Source organism: Heliangelus exortis, chromosome 23 (genome assembly GCF_036169615.1).
Source record: "Heliangelus exortis chromosome 23, bHelExo1.hap1, whole genome shotgun sequence".
In the NCBI taxonomy this organism is placed as follows: domain Eukaryota; kingdom Metazoa; phylum Chordata; class Aves; order Apodiformes; family Trochilidae; genus Heliangelus; species Heliangelus exortis.
In genome coordinates this window covers 929,681-951,499 of record NC_092444.1, presented here as the reverse complement: position 1 = coordinate 951,499, position 21,819 = coordinate 929,681, and the positions used below count along the sequence as shown (strand labels likewise).

At 48.5% G+C, this 21,819-nt stretch overlaps 2 protein-coding genes across 2 annotated transcripts; both read right to left on the bottom strand.

Moving 5' to 3' along the window:
• Positions 1 to 2,873: 2,873 nt before the first annotated feature.
• LOC139806846 (natriuretic peptides A) lies at positions 2,874 to 5,400 on the bottom strand. The gene is made up of 3 exons (XM_071767019.1): positions 5,191 to 5,400; positions 3,417 to 3,702; positions 2,874 to 3,162 (listed from the first exon to the last, which is right to left on the bottom strand). Exons 1-3 carry the CDS (start codon positions 5,308 to 5,310, stop codon positions 3,146 to 3,148), a joined length of 423 nt encoding a protein of 140 aa, XP_071623120.1. The 5' UTR covers positions 5,311 to 5,400; the 3' UTR covers positions 2,874 to 3,145.
• Positions 5,401 to 9,046: 3,646 nt separating this feature from the next.
• Positions 9,047 to 9,955, bottom strand: LOC139806929 (natriuretic peptides A-like). Its single transcript, XM_071767227.1, has 3 exons — positions 9,683 to 9,955; positions 9,316 to 9,574; positions 9,047 to 9,187 (listed from the first exon to the last, which is right to left on the bottom strand). Exons 1-3 carry the CDS (start codon positions 9,779 to 9,781, stop codon positions 9,162 to 9,164), a joined length of 384 nt encoding a protein of 127 aa, XP_071623328.1. The 5' UTR covers positions 9,782 to 9,955; the 3' UTR covers positions 9,047 to 9,161.
• Positions 9,956 to 21,819: the final 11,864 nt, after the last annotated feature.

The window sequence follows — 21,819 nt, the reverse complement described above, 5'->3', positions numbered from 1 at the left end:
GAGAGACATTTAGGATGCAGTGTTGCACAGCTTGCTTTAAAGGTGGCTTCTGGGGGGTGTGAAAAATCTTAAATTAATCTTTAGCTTTCCCCTAGTTTGTGGCTATCTCCCCTGCTTTATCCTGCTGTCTGCCTTGCAGAAAAGAACTTGTGACAGGTTTTTGTTCTTCCATCACAGGCTTACAGGCCAAAAATGTAAGTACAGTCCTTGGGCTGTGTGTGTAGAAATATCTGACCCCAATGTCTGTAGAAATATCTTGACTGCCTTTCCAGTCTAATTCCAACCACGTGCCACCATCCCCATATCTGTAAACTGTGTATCTTGTAAACTGTGCATCTAGCAGAAGAATTTAGTGTTGTTCAGTGAGACTTTTGGGTTTGTTTTTTGTTGGTTTTTTTGTTTGTTGTGTTTTTTTTTTCTTTGCTGGCAGGATCCAAGCTGCTGACTCCACACGTGTGCACAGACCCTGAGGTGTGTATCAGGGATGGCTTCTTCTGCTTCCTCTGTGCCTGGCTGTGAGATGAGAGTGAAGCTGCTCTTCTTGTCCAGGGTGCTGAAGCCCTTTGCAGTGGGACAGGCTCAGCCTCTTCAGCATCCCCTGTTGTAGCTTCCCAAAAAAAATCCCCAGCTTGTTCAGAGCTGCAATGAGTGGTGAGTTCCACCCTGTCTGGGAAGTGATGGGCATCAGTCTGTGAGGTTTAGACATTGAGATCACCACTGAAAAGGCTCCAAACTTTGATTACAACTGCAAATCTTGATGATTTTTTTTTTTTTTTTTTTTGTGGAAGTGTATCACTCAGGGATAAAGTCTGCCACCAGGAGAACAAAATGCAGGCATGGTATAACCAGTTTGCAGAATTCAAGTGGCAGTGTTGAGAGGGGAGCTGTAAAGCTCCCCCAGGGAAAAGCTCAGAGTCAGGTCAGGATAGGACTGCACCCAGCAACAAGCACTTGGAAGAGCTTCACAGCTCAGTGTGTTTATGGGAGCAGCAGTAAAAAGCTCAAGCCAGAGAGATGCTTTTTTTCCTAGATTGCCTGCTCTCAATTAGGTTCTCCCAGCCCACAGGGTCTATTACCATGCTGTCTGCAAGCCAACTCAGCCTGGTTCCACCAGGAACTGGCTGCCTGCTAATACTGGACCCACCTGGCTTTGGGTCAGGCACTGCCAACTCTTCTTGCCATTTTTAGCACATTCCACTGAACTCATTAGTGTTTTGTGCCTTGAGGGGCTGACAGGGAGGGACAATTTACAGTGTCTGTGCAAGATTTGCTTGGCTGGGCAAAACTCAGCTCCAGCAAGGGCTGTTACTGTCAGAATACAAGGCCTGTTTTTTATTTTCCTTTCCAGCAGCACATGGGGAGCCAGGCTGTGTGCAGGCATCCAGCTGTGTGCTCCCATCTCACTGCAGCAGGAAACAGGATGCTGTGTGAAACAGGGGCTGTGTCTGAGGACACCTAGCCTGGCTGTCCCCACAAATTCTCCCCAAAAGAGGTGACTTCACACCACCTGGATTTGTGAAACAGCCTCTGAGTAGAGGCAAGGTCTCTGTTTCCCTGCAGAAATCTCCCATGGTTGCTGCTGGGAATTCTCCTGCCAGGAAAACCTCTGTGGGCACCGTGGCACAGGGTGTTTTATCTCTGGCTGGTGCTGCTGGAAGGAGGAGAGGCTCTGCCATGTGATTTCTGTTGCACGAGGTGTTGTTTCCCAGGGCAAAATGATCCCCTTGGAGCAGGGTTCTGCCTGGGGGGAACCACAGGGCCCAGGAGCACCTGGAGAGCAGCTTGTCAGGACTGGGATGTGGGTGCCATGAGCCCCTCTCAAGTGGTCCAGCAGCCCTGGCTCTGGTTCTGGTTCATCTGCCTGGCAGGACCAGGTTCTGCTCCTCTCCCTAATTAATTCTGGCTGAGCAAAGGATTGGGCTTCTGCAGTTGTGTCTCTCCTGGTGCTGCTGTGCTCTGAGGCTCTGAATGAGCTTTCTGGGGTGCTCCAGGAAGGGATGCTGTGGAGAAGAGCCCAAAATAACCCAGCTCCCAGCAGTGTGTGCAGTCACTGGGCTTAATGCCATTGCTCTGCCTGGCTTGGGGAATCCAAGCTCTCTGGGGTGCTACCTGAATGTGGTCTTGGTAGTATCTCCCTTTTTTGGGGCAGGAAGACATGTTTTGAGCCTAATTCAGATCATGGGTGTGAGGTCCAACTGCAAAGGCTGAAATGGATGTCAGACTTGCTGTGTTCCCACTAACCAGGTTTAGAACAACTTTATGAGGGGCCATTCCCAGAAAGGGACAAATCTGAGGTACTGTCAGCTTTGTAATCAGTGATCCCAGCTGCCCTGACAGCAGAAATTCCATGGTAGGGTTCCAGCCCATGGAGGGATCCTTCAGGAAACACTGGGATCAGCACCTCAGCCACATGCAGAGTGAGACAAGACACAGGTAATGATGGATCTTTCTGTTGATGCTCATAACCTTTATTTGGTCAGTGCTAGAAAGCAGATACAATTCATTCCCTTTCCTCCCTCTTGGTATCTTGAAACTTGTGGACTGTTACCATTTTTTTTCTTATTTCTTTTCATGTAAATTTTGCGTGGATTATGGGTTTGTGGCAGTTCCCTTGAATGAATGATCTGTACCACCAAAAGGACTCTCTTGTCACTGAAACCCTGTCTATAGGAGGACTCATGTTGGGCTTTCGATGTTGAGCAAGGTTTGGGTTTTTTTTTTCTTCCTAATTCATTATAATTTCTTAGTGCAGAGGGAAAAACTCTAGTGAAATACTCATTTTTGTTTCTACCAACTTTAGACTTTCTCCTTCTCATGGAAGTAAGATCCAGCCTTGTGGGTACCAGAGTACCAATAAAGCATAGGCTTCTGACTTCAGGAAAATACAAGAAACTTTAATGTAACAGACAGGAGAGAGGTCCAGCATAGATGTCTAACGTGTTAGTTTTATTTAAAGATGGTCTCTTGGTGCTAGAGTAAGAAATGTTCTTTTAAAAAAAAAAAAAAAACATCAAATAAATAAATAAATAAATAAATAAAAATAGGAATCACTTTCTGCTGAGGAGCTTAGAAAGCAGCTGGAGTTCATCTTGGGAGGAAGAGGTACTGTAAAGCATCCTTCAGAGGAGGGGACAGGGAGGGTGTCTTAATGCTTCCTGTAACCTGCAAGCCAAAGATGACATAAAAGTTACCAGAATGTCTTTCTCTCTCAGGACACACCATCATTGCCAGCTTTTCCCTCCCAGATCAACTGACCCAGGGTTTCTTTTGAAAAACCCATGCTAGCTGCAAGAGTAGGTTAAAATTACTTCTTTTCTCAAGCAGCATCTTATGAAACATTTAAATAATAACCTGCTCCTCCCTGGGGCATGACAGAGGTGCACTCTGGGCAGCAGAAAAGCTGTGCTGGGACTCACCATTGCAGCCCATTCCACTCAGGGAGCCAATTCTGTCAATTCTCCTCCCAAAGCAGCCAGAATCTCTCATCATCCTGGGCATCTGCAGCCCCCTCAGTCTCTTGAGGAGGGGGTTCCTGTAGGACAGAGGGGTGCTGGGTGCCAGCCTGGGCTCAGCCTTTTGGTCATCACCATCATCTGTGAGTTCTGGTGAGATTTCCTCCTGGGTTTTGGGTTCTTGCAGGTCAGGATTGGACTCCAGGGCTTCAATCATTGCAAACTTATCCTCCAGTCTCTCCAGCAGAGCCTACAAGAGAAGAATTAATTTCATAAACCTCCTGGTTTTATGGCCTTTTGCTACAAGTCCCAATCACCCCATTCTGTGCTCCTCAATGTGTGTTCATCCCTAGGAGACTGTCAGGTTGGATCCTGGGTTCCTGGTGGAACTTGAGCTCTTCCCTCTGCAGCAAATCCCTGTCCACATTATTTGCACCCATGGGCAGCTCTAGCTCAGAGCTGATTGAAGCTGCTTGTCACCAGAGTGATCTTCCTGGCAATGTCAGAAGAGCTTTTGGCACAGAAAAAAAAGCAAATTCTGAGTTGCACGGGGAGATACTTTTCAACCCAGCAACGTACTCAGTCTCAAAGCACCTCTGAATCCATCATCACTCCTGTGTTCTCAGCAGCTGCCTGCAATGGTACTTGCCAGCTGCTGGATTCTATTCCTTTTTTATTTTTAATAAGACCTTCTTTTTGCTTCTCACCCCTGGCTATTCCAGTGGATGTGACTTGGAGAAGCTCTTGGTATTTTCATTAATTTCTGCCCCAGAAATTACAGGTTTGCTGCTCCTCAAAGTAACATGCACCTCCCTAAAAATACCTCTATGCTGAATTTATATCTATGGTGCCTCCTGGGCACCATTCTCTATAAATTTTAAAGCTTTGTGTAACAGAGATCAGATCAAGCTCCTAATCTGATTGTCCATCTCCAGAAGGGGAGGGAAGAGGAGGCAGCCTTACAGCTTGCTTGACCATGGATGCTGTTGGAAGCCTCTGCTCAGCTCCCTGCTGGGAACAGCCAGGAGGAGGCACGGGGCACCTTAACCTGACACTGTCCCCATCATCTCAGGGAGTCTGTGCTCAGGGTCTGATGCTCTCAGAAGCCAAAGGAAATATTTGGGCTTTCAGACGTAATCTTGTAAGACTGAGTCCTAAGCAGGGCCTGTTTTCTGAGTAGATTACCCTAAAACATGCAAATTTCAGAGCTCTGGGTGAGGCACACGACACCCTCTTACTCTGACGACTTTCTCTAAAGTTGGACTTTGGGTGCTCTGCTTGACCTCCTCTCCTATCCACATGCCACCACTTCTCTTAAATGCACAAACCCAGAGCCCTGGGGCTGCCCTGCTTCACTCTTCCTGCCATTTAGTGGGCTCAGCAGGAGCCCACCTGAAAATTTCATACTTGTTCTTACAGAGCTCCCGTTTGTTCACTTTCTGGGACTTTGCTTCCAGAACGGGGATGTTTAAGAGAAAGAGAACCTACAACCCAAAGCAGACACCCCACAACATCAGAATTTTGTTTCCCACTGCTACCTGGGTGCTCAGGTAAACCCAGCACTGTTGGAAATTTCTCTCCAGAGCTTCTTTGAACCCCTGTGAAGAAGAGACACAGTTCCCTGGCATGTGCTTGCTGGTGCAGCTACCTGGTCACGAGAAGACAGGCAAAACCCACCACCTCACACTCTGCTAAGCACCCCAAGAGTTTAACCTTGCAAAAAGGAGAGAGTCCTCACCTCCATGCTGGCCAGTTCTTTGGCTGGGCTGAGGCTGTAGATGGGGTTGGCTCTGCTGGACTGGAGTTGGATGAGCAGCAGCAAGAGGAAGCCACAGAAAAAGGAGCCCTTAGTGTCCATGGCACTGGGTTCGTTGGGAGTAGGGAAGTTGAGGCTGTTTCTTCTGAGATGTCTCTTCAGGTCTCTCTCTTCCTTGTCCTATCCCCTCTCTTCCAAAGCTTGTCTTTTATACTCTTTGGGTGTGATCTCTGCTTCCTAGGTTATCAGTGGATTTATCTGGGGCACATTCCAGTCCCACTGAAGGCATGCAGCTCTGTCAAGGGAAGATTCCCTTTATTAGCTGTCATTAGGCAGCTGCTGCTGTTGCTGAGGAATGTATGTCACAAGTCAGTGATTTCATGTCACTCCCCCTCCTCTTGATACCAGGCGCTGTGATTACACAGTCCAGTTGGAAATTCTTAGCAATTTTTTTTCAAGAGACCCCCGTGGTCAGATTCACGGAGATGAGAAACAACCCTGAAACTGCTCTAAACTCCACTCAGGTAGAAGCTTTCCATAGAGAAATCACCTTTTAGAGGGAAAACAATGCACTTTTTCAGACGACTGTTTGGTGGAGAGTAAAGGCTGAAGATAAATCTACTTTTAGGACACCTAAACTCTCCTGCACCCTTTCCTTCTATATATGGACTACACGCAGCCACCGCACGCTGTGGAGCGGGCTGAAAACCCCAGGTTTGGGTCACTTCTCCTTTCCCACGGCTGTTGTGGTGATATTGCTGTTGAGATTTTTATATTTTTTTCCATTGCCAGCACCAGAGGCACCCTGGGCTGCACCTCCACACAGATGATAACTTCTAGACTGAGTCTGCAGGGACACCGAGTACCTCCAGCCCCCAGCAAGAGCTGAACTGACCTCGGCACCACTGAAAAACTCTTTATTCCCAGCTCAATGTTTAATTCTCTGGGATTTCTTTAAACGTCGATGGTAAGGCTTGACCCTACAGCAATGAGATGGGAAGATGGTCAGATCCAGAAATAAACTTGGGCTGTCACACAAGGCAGCAACTTGCTCAGCAAGACTTTTAGGCAGATGTTGGTTTTTGGTAATGTTCAGCAAAGGCATCAGAACCCGGCCTCAAGGGAGGGTGAATGAATTTGTTAATTTGTTTAATGTGTGTTTGGGGAGAGGTTAAAACGAAATGTTTAGTTTCATGTGTTAAAAGCAAAGAGTATTTAGTTGTTTCGTCAAGAGATGAAGTTTTAAATGTTAGCTAGAAACTGTCTGTGCTTAAATGAGAAGGGACAGAAATAGGGATTTGTAGCCAATTCTGCTTCCAGTGTCATCTCTGCATATTCTGCAATTAAGAATTAATCTTTACAGAGCTGCAGGAGAGTTCTAAACCAGGAAGCACAGTGCTTCTCCTGCATTTTCCTCATGTTTCTTGTTGCTCTAAACTGAAACAAGAATGAATATATGAGCAAGTTGAATGTCAGCCTAGTAATACTCTGTTGACTTTTCATATGAATTTCAATCTTGACAGCATCTCCTGACCACAGTTTCAAAGTAATAATAGGACAATAAAATATTTCTCATGTCTTAAATGTCTTAACATGGTGTTTGTGTACAAACATGTGCACACACTCTTCACATGATCTGCTACCAAAATTACTCTAGAAAGGGCATGCTCAAGGTTGTGAAGTCAAGCTCAAATGCTACTTTTTCCTAATATAGCCCGAAGACAGCCCAGCTCTACGTGTGTCCTGATGAACCCCTTGTTATAAGAGCACTCCTTATTTTTCCCCTGGAGCTTGGGTTTTTTTTCTGTACACAGAGGTAGAATTTTGTATTATTATTTTTGTATTATTGTGCATCCCAACACTTCTTGTTTTGTGCTATTCAAATTGTGCTTAAGAAATAACCAAGATCCTGGTAAGCTTTAAAAAAATTAACATTCTCTCCCGCAGTATCTGTGTAATTCACTGATTAGTTCCAAGGATTTTCTTACTGCTGCTCTTGTTTGCTGCTGTGAGTTTGTTTGCAACACATATTTTACAGTTTGAGAAAGCGTGGGAAGGTAAATCAGAATTATTCATTGATACTGAGTCTCTAATTTAAGTTAATTAGGATCTGCTACTGTTTTATTTTTTGTTTCCTTTCACTTGCTGACCCACTCTCTGTGCAAAAACAATTCTGTTGCTTGGTAGGAGTTTTGCCTTAGAGCTCAGGACATCTGTAAAGCAACCCTGGGGTACAGACCCAGCAGAAAGAAACCAAGGAACTTGGTATCAGTCACAGATGTCCAATATTTAGCTTTGTGTGACCTTCAGACAGCATCTAATATTCCAGGATTGCATTAAATACCTTAGAGCCAGAGACACTCTTCTTTTACTGGTTTGTTCCTTTTCCATCTTCTCTATTTCACAGCAGAGAAATCAGAAGTTAGTCCCTGTCTTCCTTTAACACTTTCCTAAGACAGGGAGATTTCTGTGCACTGTTTCACGTGGATGTGTGGAATTATTAGATGGGATAAAGCTGCTGGGTGTCCCATGCAGCCCCTGTGCTTCCAAAGCTGAATTCTGCCCTCTGTGCATCTGCCAGAGCCCAGGGAGTGTAAAATGTCAGAGCTCAGCTCCTGGCTGTTGATGCTGTAAAGCTCCTGTGTCTGTTTGCAGGTGGTATCTTGGTATCATCACCCTGGCAAGATGAATGTGAACTTCAGGCTTTCCAGCCCAGGGATGGGTGTCAAGACCCAGGTGTTGCCTGTGCTCAGCTGGCCATTTATTCCAGTAACAACCCTCTTGGGAGAGGTCTCACAGGTTCTTACCAAAACCATATTGTGACTGGCAGTGGTGTTGGGAAGAGTGCTGGAGTGGGAGCTGACTGTAAAGAGCCTTGTCATGCTGTTCTGGTGGATTTGGATGTCTTTCCCAAAGACTTTAATTAAAACCCTTTGCCCAGATTCAGCCCCACCGAGCTCTTCCCTGCCTCACACTCCAGCCAGGTGAAGAAGGAAATGCAGGGATGGGGCCATCAGAACCAGAAGGGAAATGTCATCCTGCAGCTCCCAGCTCCCAGCCATCCTGCAGTTCAGACAGTAGAGAGGTACCTCAGTTTCCCCTGGGGGGAAGAAAACTCATTTTCATCCCTAACACAGTTTTTCCTGCTGAGGGGGGGGATATCATCTCCGTGATGTGTCTGCCCCTTCCCGTCTGTGCTCCCTGCAGGCAGCCCGGGAGCTGCCTCTCTCCCATCCTCGGAGCAGGGCAATGCCCGGAGCCTTTCTGGCAGCCCAGGGCTGTTTGTCCCGAGGTCCTGGTTCTGGGAGGAGCCCATTGCTGGCCCGGGACCGGCACTCGCCGTGCGGGGCCATTGGCGTCTGTCCCGGGTGCTGAAGGCTCCCGGCTCCGCAGCCGCTGCCAAAATTCTTTTCAAACGGGTGCAGCCCTTCTGTCCTGAGCTGGACAGCCCTTCGGGACAAGCTTGGCCCACGGGACAGTGGTGTCATTACCTGGAATTTAACCCCGAGCCCCGTGCCACCTCCCGGGAGGATTCGCTGCCAGCTGTCGGGAAAAGCATCCCAGCTCCCTGCCAGGGTCCCGGGCAGTGCCTGGCAGTGCCTCTCCAGTGCAGGGGGGGGAATGGGGATTCACTGGGCTGATGATGCTCTGGAAAGATGCAACCATCATCCCTCCTGCTGCTGAGACCCCCTGGCACACCTCTGGATCCAGGGGGATGCTCTGGCCAGGGTCTGGACTTGAGCCCTAAGGGCAGAGGGAGAGAAACGCTCCGGAGGGGATTTCTGTGTCCGTGTGCTATGCTGTGACTGGGAAAAAAAACCACTCAGAAAAGGCTGTGCAGGATTTGTACAAAAGTTTATTGCTGTGTAGGCCGCCGGGGTAGGGGGGGAGCCTTGGTGGCTGCTGGGCACTGGCCTGGAGGCTCAGGATGTGTTTGGGATTTGGTCCTGGCTTCAGCTTCTCCGTCTCCTCCAGATACCTGGGAGGGAAGGGCAGAAAGCTGTCGGGGGAGCTGCTCCCAGACCCTCAGCCTGGGCAGCACCCACTCCCGGTGTCTTCCCGGTGTCCCTGGGCCACGGGACCCCCCAGGCCCTGCCTGCCACCTACGGCCTTGGTACTGGTTGCATCCCAGCCCTGTCTGTGCGCCGATCCTCTCCATCCTCGTCCCGAAGCAGCTGGAGAAACGTCTCCGTCTGTAAGAGGAGAGGAGGCTCCTCCACTGGCTCTGCCCCTGCCCCAGCTGGGCAGGGCTGGGTGCCGGGGGGTCCCACTTGGAGCCCTCATCCTCAGCCCCCCCCACGGGCTCCTCTTCCAGCCCCGGTTCCTCTTCTTCCTCCCAGAGCTGCCCCAGCGCCTCCAGGAGGTCCTGGAGAGGGAAGAGAAGGGGAGGAGCAGTGGGGGACAGGGAGCCCTGCTCCTGCCTGCCTTGTCCCAGGGGGACAGGAGTGGGGGAGACCCCCGGCAGCCCCGGTACCTGCAGGGTCCTCAGTTCCTCTCCGTGCTCCCCGCTGGCCGGATCTGCCCCTGCCCATGGCAGGACGAGCAGCAGCAGTGAGAGAGCCGGGAGCTGCATCCTATCCTATCCTATCCTATCCTATCCTATCCTATCCTATCCTATCCTATCCTATCCTATGCTATCCTATCCCAAGCCCAGCTGGACACCGTGTTGCTGCTTTGCCCATGGATGCCTCTCCTTATATCCCCACTCTCTGCCCGGAGGGGGCTCAGCTGCCTCCCGCCAGCTCCCCGCAGGAGCCGCAGAGCTCTGCCCCTCAGCTTCGATAAGGGAACTGGTTCCAACTGGCCCCACAGGTGACCCTCCAGGAGAGGGTGGTCCCCTGAGTGCAGCAAATCCTCCAAAGGGAGAGAACTGCCCTGAGTCATCTCCTCCCCTCCTGCCACAACTCCTTTTCCCAGTGATTCCCCCCTCTCCCTCTCTCCATCACCCTTAGGTAGGAGGGGATGCAGTGAGAGGACTCTGCAGCTTCTGCCTGTTTGCTCTGTCCCCAGACATCCAGGAGCTGTGAGCTGACCCAGGCAGGGGGTTGATTTCCCCTCCAAGGGGATGAGGATGGATCATTTCTCCTCCCTGAGGGAGAGACTTGGGGAGCATCAGAAATTCTTCTGCCTGCAGCAGCTCCCCACAGCTCTTTCTTCTCTCTATGCATATTTCTTCTGCTAGTAGACCACGTCCTGAGATTTGGGGTTAGATTTTCCTTCCTTTCAAGTTCAAGTTCCTGTGGCATCAGTAGCAGACCCTTCCCTCTCCAGCTGAGAGAGGCACCAAACCTTTGAGTGGCCTAATCCAGCCTGGAGCAGTGGTGTTGCTGACCACCCTGCTATAAACCTTTCTTGCTCTTTGGTCATACCCTGGCCACAGCAGTGAGTCTGTAATGCTGTACAGCTCATGGCACCACCCTCTTGTATCCCATCTGTGCCACAGGTGATGGTGTCCCCCACAGCTTGGGTTGGAGGGAAACATCCTTATGGAACAGTTTTTCTTTCCAGAAAGCCCTGGTACTTGCCCAAAGAATGAGACTCTGTAGATTGTCTGATCTAGGCTCCTCAGCTAAAATTTGTCTGAATTACCAGTTTGGTGTCTGGAAGAGGCAGCCTCTCTGTATGAAAGCTTCTCTGACTTTGCCTTAGAGCTTTGCAGCAGTTTCTTATTAACTTTCAGTAGAATTTCTGTCGTCTCTCCCATGTGTGGTGAATTTCATCTCTAAATGAGTACAATTTCCACTGGTCCTGGGGTGCAAATCAAGATGATGATGTTAGATCCTTACAGAATGAGTCAGAACCCCTGATATCCCCTGGGCAGAGCAGCACCCAGGGTCCTTTCCATCACCACCTGGGAAATATTAAAAGAATTACACTAAATCTCTGCATTCCTCACTTGCTTACCCAGTGCACTGATACATTTCTCTGATTTCACTTGATGCTCAGTGGTGTCTGCTTGAGCTTTTATTTCAGAGTGTCCTAAAGCTCTGCAAAGCCAAAGGGAGCTTTTCCTCTGAGCTCAGAGGGTTTTGAACCAAACTGTTGTGGCCTTACATTGCCAAGTATGAACAAGCAACAACGTTGTGGTTTGACAGCTCCTTCCCCCATTTTCTTGTCCTGTTCCCCACCTGTACCTACAGCTGAGAGAACTGACCTTAGATTGGGAGCAAAATAGCATTATCAGCTGCTGTGGGGCAATGATCCAGCAGAGAATCACTTAAGAGCTGACAAGAGGGTTTGTTTAAGGCATGACAGCAAGGAAGAAGCTGGCAGAGAAACGAGGTTCATGTTTTGAGGGACAAGAATGAAGGAATCTTGCATCAGGGGGGAGTGTGGTGCTGACACAGAATAAGAGCAGGGAGCTAAGGGGAGGGTTTGCATCATCTCAGTTCTGTGTGGAGTAAAGAGAGAGAGGAGTGGAAAGGGATGAAGCCCTGAGAGTGAAAAGATCTGTGTGCTGGCCAAGGGAAATAAACACAACTGGGCAGTCTTGGATGAGATTAAATCTTGGTTGCTGCCAAACATCACTTATAAACAGGTACCCCAAAAAGCAGACACGTTTGAGAAAGGTGGCTGTATGTTTATTTCTGTGTAGGACTCATTTTATTACAGGTTTTTGCCCTTAGCAACTTCTGTAATCCTGGTCTGTAAATTCGTGGCCTGCTGCTTAGTGGGGATGGAAATGAGACAGGTAGAGATGAGCTCCCCCCTTCTGACTGCCATGATAGCTTCAAAGGTGAGTTTGATTATTTAAATGCTAATTGAATTCAGCAAATTACCCAAAGTACAAACAGACCTGGCTTCAATCCTAGGAATCTAATTATGGAGCCTTTTATGTGAAAGAAATTGTTCTTGCTTCCTGAAAAGTGGCTTTTTAAAATGCTCACACAAAGTGCCAGGTGATGGGATGGCACATTACCAGCTCAGCCTCTGTGGAACCTCAGCTCTTCTCTGTTTCTTATTCATTTTCTGTAGGATTCTGTTCACAGGTGCTCACTGCTCAGTCTTCAACCTCCCCTCATGAGGTTGTTATTTTATCTACAGATAATTTCAACGACCCAGAGTTTATGAGAGTGTAGCTGAGTTTGGAAACAGGCTGAGGATGTTTAGGAGATGAACTCCAGCAGCTGTTGCCCTTCATTGGATTCCCAGGGCTGAAATGTCAATGTCAGGAAACATTTACACCTATGAGAATGTACCTGCTCCTGGGGCTGCTGGGAGCAAACAGACCCAGGATTAGTAGGAAGGAGGCTGTAACCTTCCCATTAGCACCAGAGTGGGTGTGGGATTAACATTCCCACCCTAAAGGTGGCAGCTGGACCAGCAGACCCCAGGAGGTCTCTATTTAAGAAATCTGGATGCTTCCTGGCAGGCTCCCCCAAGCAAGCCTGGCTGCTGCTTCTCAGCACAACTAAGTTGTGTTCTGGGGGAAAAGAAGTGGCATAATCCCCTCCTGGTGATGTGGAGGTGTGTTGGGTGAGAGTAATGGGTCAGAAAGCTCTTTGCTCATGTTTGTGCCAGGCAGAGGTCGTTGCACATTAAGGAATTGCAGCAAAGGCTCGAGGCAAATTCACCAAATTATGCAAAACTGTTTATTGTCTGTGACATAATGAGAGTTGTTTGTTTATATGTTTAGTAGACAAACAGAACAGGCATTTTTTGGTCATGGAATCTCAGATAGCTGCTCACAAATGAATACTCTGGTACAAAGAGGCAGCACAGCAATGCCCAGTGATCCAGGGGGGAGGTGAGGTGAGGTCCAGTCTGCTCAGTACATCAGGGAGCAGAGGACTTCCCCCAAGTCAGTTCTGTCAAGAAAACAGAGGAACGAGTGAAAGAGAAGTGGGCAGGATTTCCTTCATGTCAATTAACTGATTTCTTGCTGTTCCAGGGTCACAGCTCCACTGCTACTCTTGAGTTTCTTTGAGCTGACACGAGCATCTCTGCGGAGCTGTCACTGTCACCTCTCTTCTCTGGGCTCCCAAGTGGCATTTTGCTTTTATTTTGCCCTCACTGATCTCTTTGGTAGGGGTCAGGAGGAGATATTTTGCTCTATAGCCATTTATGACGTGAAGGGAGGAGGAGGAGGGAAGCAGGCTGGAATTTCGTTGTAGGTGGTTCTGGAGCATTGGGTTTTAATGGCAAAATTTTAAATTTTTTTTTAATTTTAATACTCAGTTTGTCAGGTACATTGATCACATCCTGCTGATGCCAGTGAGACCCAGCAGGGAAGCAGCAGTGAAGGAAGAGATGGAATATTTGGGAATTGTGCTCAGTGCCAAGTGGCTGTTTCTGGATGCTCTGTGCCTCACTCCTGCTCCCTGGGAGAGGAATTGGGACCAATTCTGAGCTCTGCCACAGCAGGGATGGTAACAGAGAAAACCCATGGGAGTTCTGTATCTGGCCTGAAGCAGCCAAGATCACAAATTATCCTTCAGTGCTGGGCATTAGGGAGAGAAGTGGAGCATCCCCTGCTTCATAGGGGGTGTTCTTGGCCCTCCTTTTAATGATTTAATTTCCCAAAAGAGCCTTTTCTTCATGCATGAGGGGCACTTTTAGGTTCAGTGATCTTGCTGTGGAACTTGATGCTAAAGATCTCCGACTTTGCTTTGATATTTATAACAATTTTGCTTTAAAATTCCTCTGACATCCAGAGGCAAGCTGCTTTTCCCAAGGTCCTTGGGAGCCACGCTGCCTGTGGCTCAGCACATGGTATCCTCATCTCTCAAAGGGAAAAAATGGAGAGGGAATTGGTCAAGTTGCAGCTGCAAATAATAGCTGGGGAATGGTGTAAAGCAAGTGTGAAAACTGCTGGGGGGCTGGTGTGAACAGCACAGAGCTTCTACAGGCTGCAGGACTGGAGAAGGCTCTCAGACTGCTCAGGGTAAGCTGGGGGGGACAAATGCAAGAAGTTAGTGGGGAATGAAGGTGAGGCAAGCACTGTAGGATCAGCTGCAAGGAAATGCAGGATTTTTGGAGGAACTAGGAAAATGGACCCTGAAACAAGGAGAACACAAACAGAGGTGTGTGGAGCAATGGCAACAGACTCCTTGTTGGTGCCTGGTGAGAGGCAGAGGTTCAGAGAAGTGGTTTTGTTCCATAGATCCCCACCTGTAGCTGTGGTTTTTGCTAAGCTTCATTTCTAGCAAGATGAACATCATCCTGCTGCCTGATGACTCTGGAAGGGTGGGAGAGTCTACACAGGCAAGTTGTGGGAATTTCACCACAACTGGAAGGAAACATGGATGAGCTGTGCAGTCCTACACCACGTTGGTCTCTTTATCCCTGTGCTAGCCAGTCCTTCCTCCCTGCTTCTCCTTAAGGTGCTCCTCAGAAATTTTTAGGCTGATCTTGGATGAAGCTGTTCAGAATCTAATTTTTTGGGGGGGGGGTTGTGTGTGTTGTATTAGATACCTTGACTGTTTGAGCTGAGGTCTAACCAGACTGCCTTCCTGCAGAGAGATTGGACTTGCAGTGGGAGGTTGGTCAGGTTTGTAAAATTGTGTGGCTGGAGAAGCAGGCAGCTCATTACCTGAGGAGGCTTCATTAGTCTGCAGCTCATTACCTGAGGAGGCTTCATTAGTCTGCAGCTCATTAGCAGCTGAGGAGGCTTCATTACTCTGCAGCTCATCAGCTCTGACAGGAGGAGGAAAGAGAACCTTTCCTGGGCAGCATGGAGATTACCTGTCCCCAGGTGTTTGGAGCTGAGAGGTTTTTCCCAGCAAAACTCAGGAGGTTCCTGTGAGATCCCACCTGGCCTCCTCACCTCTGCTTGGCTGCCTGTGTCTTTGATCAGGTGTGTGGTGACCTCTTCTGGTGAAGACAGAATAAGCCTGAGAGTTGGTTAGAACGAGTTCTGGCTGAGAAAAAAAAATAAAAAAGAAAAAGAAAAGGGAAAAAAAAATTAAAAAAGGAAAAAAAAAAAGGGGGGGGGGGGAAGAAAGGGGAAGAAAAAAAAGGAAAAAAAAAAAAAGGCAAAACAGATGAGGCATTGTGAGAGGGTTTGCTAAAGGGACCACTTCAGTCTTTGATTCCAGAACATGGGACAGGCAGCACCAAAAGGGGCTGAGTGGCCCTTTTGCAGGCTGTAGCCATGAGCAGGATGTGTGAGTGGTTTTGTCCCTGGAAGCCCATGGTGTGTGCTACAGGGATAAGTGTGCATCCTGTACAAAAGTCTGTGTGCAGAGCAGTGTGTCAGGGCTGAGTGGGGCCTACGTTTAGATCCTTTATTATCTAAATATATAGATTTTGCAGAACATGAAGTTTCTGTAAGAAGAGCTGGGCATGGGGAGGGCAGTTCTTAAGCATTTTGGCTGTGATAAGATTTGCCAGGTTGGGGGTTTTTTTGGTTTTCTTGTTTTGTTTTATTTTTTGCAACCCAGTGCATCCTGGAATAGCTCAGAGCAGTGTCAGCAGTGCCCATTGAGCCAGGAGGTTTGCTAGCCAAGAAGCCAAATAAAGGGGCAAGCAGGCACAGCACCCCATTGTGCTATTTATTGCTGCATGCCTCTGTCAGCACAGAGCATGCAGGAGGAGAAACCATTTCTAGAAATGGCTGAACAGCTCCAGGAATGAAATGGCACTTGTCCTGGGAGTTGCTGTGGTTGTTTACTTCCCCTTTCCCTCCCCTGACAGACTGGTGATGAACCTAAGAATAACTTGACTAACTAAAAATGTAGCCATTACATAAAGCCTGTCCTCTACCAAAGACCAGGTTTTCTTCAGCCTCCAAAGAGTGGCACTGTGCATAACCTCAATTTTCTATTCCCAGAGCAGGGTCCCATTTATTCTTTAGTTTGAACACATCTCAGACCTGTGGACTTTCCTTGACTGAAGAGTTGTTTAAGTAGGTCCCTGCTTTTTGAGAATGGAGAGGTAAATTAACCCTTTTTTTTTTTTTTTTTTTTGGTCAGAGAATTAACATGTGTATTATTTTTTCCTTGTGCTTCCACTTTCCATCCTCTTCATCAGTGCTTCTCCTCAGTTCAGGCATTGCATGTGCACTTGCTCCTGAGCCATATTAGAGGGCAAATCCCCCATGGCACAAGGTGGCAAAGAGTTGGTTGTGCCAGGGACACCATCCTGGGAGTCTGGAAGGGATGGAGATGGAGCAGGAAGAGAGCTCCTTCCTGGCTGGGCTGGGTGAGCTGTGGGGAGAGGAACGCAGCCTCATCCAGAGCTGAGCTCATTGCTCTTTCTTAGTAACTCCGTGTGGCTGGGCTGCCTCTTCTCACCTCCTCTTCTTGATTTGACAACTCCTCTTTGTTTTCCCAGAAAATACTCCCGGTGTTTGCCAAGCTTCTGGAAATAGCTCCATCCCTTTGTGGGGGGGGCTGGCGTGGCTCGGGGCCAGAGGGAGAGGGTATTTTAGCTGTTGCTTGTCAGCAGAGGGAGATGGGCAAGCAGCATCTCAAAAACCCACACTTCTAAGGCCCCGATAAGGTGCTCAGGCTACAGTGCTGGAGCCTGTGTTCGTGCTTGAGATAAACTCCAGTGTCAGCACCACATTCACACCTCCCCTGTCACATCAGGCACCCGTGGTCCTGCCTTTCCCACTCAGTCACTGGCTGCAGTGCTTCAGCACAAGGGGTGTCAGGCCCTCTGCCTTTGTCTGCAGAGTCCCCAGGACCTGCACACGTTGTTCCCTGTGTCCTTGTGGTGACATTGAGGTGTCTGGAGGAAACCCTGTGGGCTGGAGGGGGTTTGTGGCTGAGGAGTGTCACCCTCAGCTTCCTCTGGGCTCAGGCTCTTCTCTTTGGGATGCCCCTGTTCAGCCATGGCCATCTGGACAAAAGAAAAATGGGTGGACTGGCTATATGTAAAAAAAAAAAAAACAAAAAACATCAAAACTTCAGAGGCAGAGAATGCTTTTAGTGTCCCTTCCCCACTGGAAATTCTTCACATAACTTCTGCATGGCCTGACCAAGAGGATTTGTTTTAGAGTGTCACCTCCCTGAGGATAACAGCACATTTTCTGCCTGGTGTTGAAGTGTGAAGAGCACTGTGAGCCATGACATCATATCTCAGGGCAGAGCAGATCAGGAAATGACCAGGAGGGCCTAAAATATTGGCCATGGGAAGAATGAATGGAGGAGAGAAGGGACATGAGACAGCAACATTCTTTAGCCCAGATAGGTCAGATGCACCTGACAAGTGTGATGTGACCAGGAGATGTTTGACACTTTAGCACATGGTGATATTTTAGTGCAGAGAGGTGGCTTGTGAGAGGCAGAGGTGAGCTAGGGTGCAAACTGTTAATAAATGTTAATAAATGTTAATAAATCAGAGCTGCCCTCAGACAATCAGGAGTGAAGGGGGGATATGGGTCTGAACAGCTGCACTGGTCTGAATCTGACCTTCCTTTAACTCTTAGGAGGCTTAAAATGAATTCTGGGTCCCAATCTCTAAGCACAACCAGAACAAGAATTCCCTCCAGGAAAATCAAGGCTATCCATGAGGACAGACACCTTTATATTAATGGCTGTGGCTGTTTTGGGGAAGGAAGGTGGTAAGAGAACAAAAGCAGCAAACTACATTTTCTAGAGGGTTTTTGTGAAAAGAAATCATTGGCTCACAAACTGAACAGCTTCAACTATTTTTGAGCCAATGTAGAGCAGAAGGGGATGAGTCAGCTTAAAAAAGAAAAGGGGAGGTTTGTAAGGTAAATTATCTCTAAGGTCTTGCTCAGTGGGTTACAAAGCTGAGGGCTTGTTTTGGGCCCTTGCCCATGGCAGGGGGATTGGAACGAGATGTTCCTAAAGGTCCCTTCCAAGGCAGAAAATTCTGTGATTCTGTGGTCCAGGGGTCCAACAGGACCTGAAGTCAGAGCCGTGGCTCATGTCAGTCTCATTTTGCCCACAGCACCTTCATTAGAGTCTGAACAGATCTCATGCTTTCTTGCTGCTGTTTTTGTAAATAATCTGCTCTCCAGATTGCCAGAGCACGTTTTTCTCTCTCTCTATTTCTCTCTCCTTGTTTCTGTGTGCCAAGCATTGACAGCAGGATGATTTAGATTGAGACTTTGCTGCTTTGGGGTCTCTTGTCCTGTAAGTGTATGGGACATGGGACTGGCCATTGATTTACGTGTGATGCTTTGCCAAGTGGAAATGTGCATCACTTCCATGATCTTCTCTGCAGTCTCAGCAGCTGGTGGCCTCTGTATTCCCCTTCAGGAAGTGTGTGTGATGCTCCCCTGTCTCTCATGGGTGTTCTGAAGCTTCCTTGCAGTTGTAGAGACAGCAATGAATGAGCTTTTGTAGATGCTCAGTGTTTGCCTGATGACCAGGAAGCTTCTACAGCCTTTAAAACTTCTGTACCTCCTAACTGCAACACTCTGTGGCTTTCCAGAGCTGTTTTTCACACATCCCTCATCATTACCCTACTGTACTTTAAACCTCAAAACAGATCCCTGCTGAAACAGGTCTGAGGGCTTGGTTTGGTAACGAGATGTCCTGTCCCAGGCTGAGCTGCATGTGTTCCCTCCTGATCCTGCCAGCCCCAGGCTGCTGAAACACAAGTGCTGGGGAGCAGAAAGTTCAGAATGCAGAATTCCTGGAGCAGCAAGAGGGAGGGGGGGACACAGCATGACAGGAAGAGGGGACTTGGTACTCACAAAAGGTGGCAGCAGAAGAGCTCCCTGCCAGATTCCCTTATCTGGGGGGGTGAAGCAGTGGGGGCTGTCGACACCTCTGCCCTGCACTCAGCCACCTGCAGATACAGAGTGGCTTGAACAAGTTCCAGGGATGGGTCCCAGAGCTTCCCAGGACCCCAGCCCCAGCAGCCACCAGGTGACATCACTGCCATCAGCACTGCCACCAGCCATGGAGGAGCTTCCTGTCTCACATTCCCCACTGAAGAGCCTCTGGCCAAATCCTTGCCCTTCCACGCTGTCTTTTTAGGAACAAAAGCTCTAATTTTAGCCTGACTGCCAGGGACACCTTCCTGAAATAGGCTCTGACTCCCTCCTGCTCTGTGCGTGTTCTTGAGAGTTTAAAACCAAACCCCTTAGTCCTTAGGGCCCTCAGCTAAGGCTTCTGTCAGCCTAAATTTGGGCAGCAAGAAGCTCTGAGCAGGGCAGTGGGGAAGCTGCTCTCACTGCCAGACCCAGACTGAGCTGAGCCAGGGCAGGAATGTTCCAGAGAGACAGAAACACAAAGTTGTGTGGGTCTGGTCCAGTCTGGATGAGTTGTTCTGTAGGGCAAGGGCTTTGCATTAGAAAGAATTTGTTTTCTGGACTGGCTGCAGCCAGATATGGCATTTGGATGTGTAGCAAATGGACCTGCTCAGTGTCCTCTGCTTTGTCCTCACACAATTGCTCTACTCCCCACCCTTGGTTTTTGGGGCCTGAGGAGATGAGATGAGATGAGATGAGTACTGGCCCAGGAGTCAATAAATTGTGAGCCCAGAGCAAGGTCAGGTCCCAGCTAGGCTGTCCTTGTGCAGCAGGGTCCTGCTTTCAGAACAAGTATTATGGGGGAATTATGAGTTACTGGGAGACAAGGACAGGGAACACAAACTCCACAACATTCCTGGGGTTTTATGCTCCCATGTTTTGCTTTTTCCAGGAGCTCGAGGAGGTACTGAGCTATTGTTCTGAGGGATCAATGCAAGCCTGAAGTGCTGGGTTTAACTAGCAGAGAGTAAAAAGCCCCATCTTTCTAGAACCCTCTCAATAGGAAGAAATGTTTGCAGGCAGCTGCTGTCTTTATGTCACTCCCATGGGAATTACACCCTTCCCCCTTCTGATCCTTCATCCCTGCTAATGAAGCAGCTCCTGGGACCTTCAGGTCAGTTCAGCAGCTCATGGGCTCCTCTGCTCTCCAGCACCCCAGGTCTGCAAGGATGAAGAGGAAAAAGGAAAAAACCTTTGGGGATCTGACTGGATCCCAAGGGCCTTTCCTGAGCAGTATGGAAGCAGGCACATGAGACAAACAAAACCCCCCTGAGCCCTGGGGTTTGCCAGGGTCTCATGGCCTCACCCCAGCAGGCTGTGACTAGTAGCCAGGGCAGCTTCCCAGCTTGCCACCACTCAGCTGAGGACTGAAAATCCTGTTGGCTCCCCTAAGGTGGGTGTGGGGTGTCACAAAGGCCCCTGGCTCCAGCTGGGCTCTCAGGGATGAGAACAGAAGTGGCAGCAGAGCTCCATGTGCTGAGCATCCCAGCAGGAGCTGGGGGTGTTCCAGCTGCTAAATGGCAGGGCTGAAGGGTCAGGGCTTCCTGCAGGGTGAGATCCTGGTTTCCCAGCTCCTGGTTTCCCAGCTTTTGCTCTTTTCCTCTAGCAGGATCTTTGAAATGCCACTAGCAAGAAGTGGTTTTGTTTCCAGCTTCCCACCCACCCCCTTCTCATTTTGACACATCTTTAAGAATAAATTTCTTAGCACCCTGAAAAGCAGTGCAGAGCCCACAGGTGAGGTAACTTACTGGAGGTCATTGAACAAGTTGTTAGCAGAGTTTTTTGGGGTTTTTCTGCTTCCATTTCTGCATCTGGGCCACAGACATCATCCCAACAGTCCTGGAATATGTGAGGGTAAGGAACAGTCAATGCCAGAGTGGGTTTGGGAATCAGAACCAGGGAGAAGCTGATGATTTACTCTGGGAGATTTGTTCTTTTCTATTTCATCTTATTTATCTGCCTCCCTTTCACCTGCTCTCTGGTTGCAGGGGATTGTTGCCATTCCATACCTTGTTTTAAAAGACTTCTTTTGCCCTTCTAGCTTCTCAGTCCTTCTCAAGAGGAAAATGCTGCAGCAACTCAGTGACTTTCCCTTCTCCTTTCACAGGCTGTGGGACCAGAGTCCAGTCTTCTCTTGGCAGCCCAAAAGAATTCTTAAAGGGCTGTGAATGCTCCATTTCTCAGGCTGTAATGACACCTGGTGTTCAGCCTAGGAAAACACTGAATATTGTACTGTCCTGCTCCCAGTTCAGATGAGAACAGGCTGGCTGAAGAGGGAAGCAGACATTCTCCTTTCTACATGTGTTGAGAGGACTGGGTCAAGTTATTTTCCAGACTCTGCATCCCATGTAAGTCAGCAGTATGATAATCCCTGTGATCTTTATGGAAATGAGGTGTAACCTTCAAGTGATGCTCAGGGAAGGCTATGGAGAAACTGACTTTGGGTGTCAGAATCCAAAATGGAAACTCTTTTTATTCCAGCAGATAAAATCCTGGACAGGATTTATCCAGTCAAAGGAGCATCCGTGCCTTGGACTGGGTTGAAATCCATGACCCCATCCTAGAAATAAACTTGAGGCTTTTTGTTAGCTCCAGAGCCAGGTTTTCAGTACAGGAAGTATTTAATCTTACCAAAAGCCAGTCTCAGAGTTAGACAAGCCTGGGACAGCCTTCTTCCACTCCAAGGCTTGCTGTACACTAGGCATAGACAGCCCAAAATCTTTGGAAACCAAGGCACCATATCAAAGCCTCTGCCATATGCACAGAAAGCAGTTTTCTCTTCCTCCTCCCCCTCTGGGGAGGGACTGTTCAGAGATGAACCAAAGCATCTTTCGTTAATAATCACTAATTGCCATCTCTCATCAAGCACACAGGGCCATTTTCTGCTACTTCCTAAATTAAAAAATCCACACGGAAGCCTCTGAAGAGCTGAAGATCAG

Coding starts and splice junctions, on each gene's coding strand:
- LOC139806846 (XM_071767019.1), bottom strand. CDS start 5,310: ATGGACACTAAGGGCTCCTTTTTCTGTGGCTTCCTCTTGCTGCTGCTC. Junction 3,703..5,190: donor AAGAACTGGCCAGCATGGAG/GTGAGGACTCTC, acceptor CTTCTCTTGTAG/GCTCTGCTGGAGAGACTGGA.
- LOC139806929 (XM_071767227.1), bottom strand. CDS start 9,781: ATGCAGCTCCCGGCTCTCTCACTGCTGCTGCTCGTCCTGCCATGGGCA. Junction 9,575..9,682: donor AGGAACTGAGGACCCTGCAG/GTACCGGGGCTG, acceptor TTCCCTCTCCAG/GACCTCCTGGAGGCGCTGGG. Junction 9,188..9,315: donor ATGCAACCAGTACCAAGGCC/GTAGGTGGCAGG, acceptor CTTCCCTCCCAG/GTATCTGGAGGAGACGGAGA.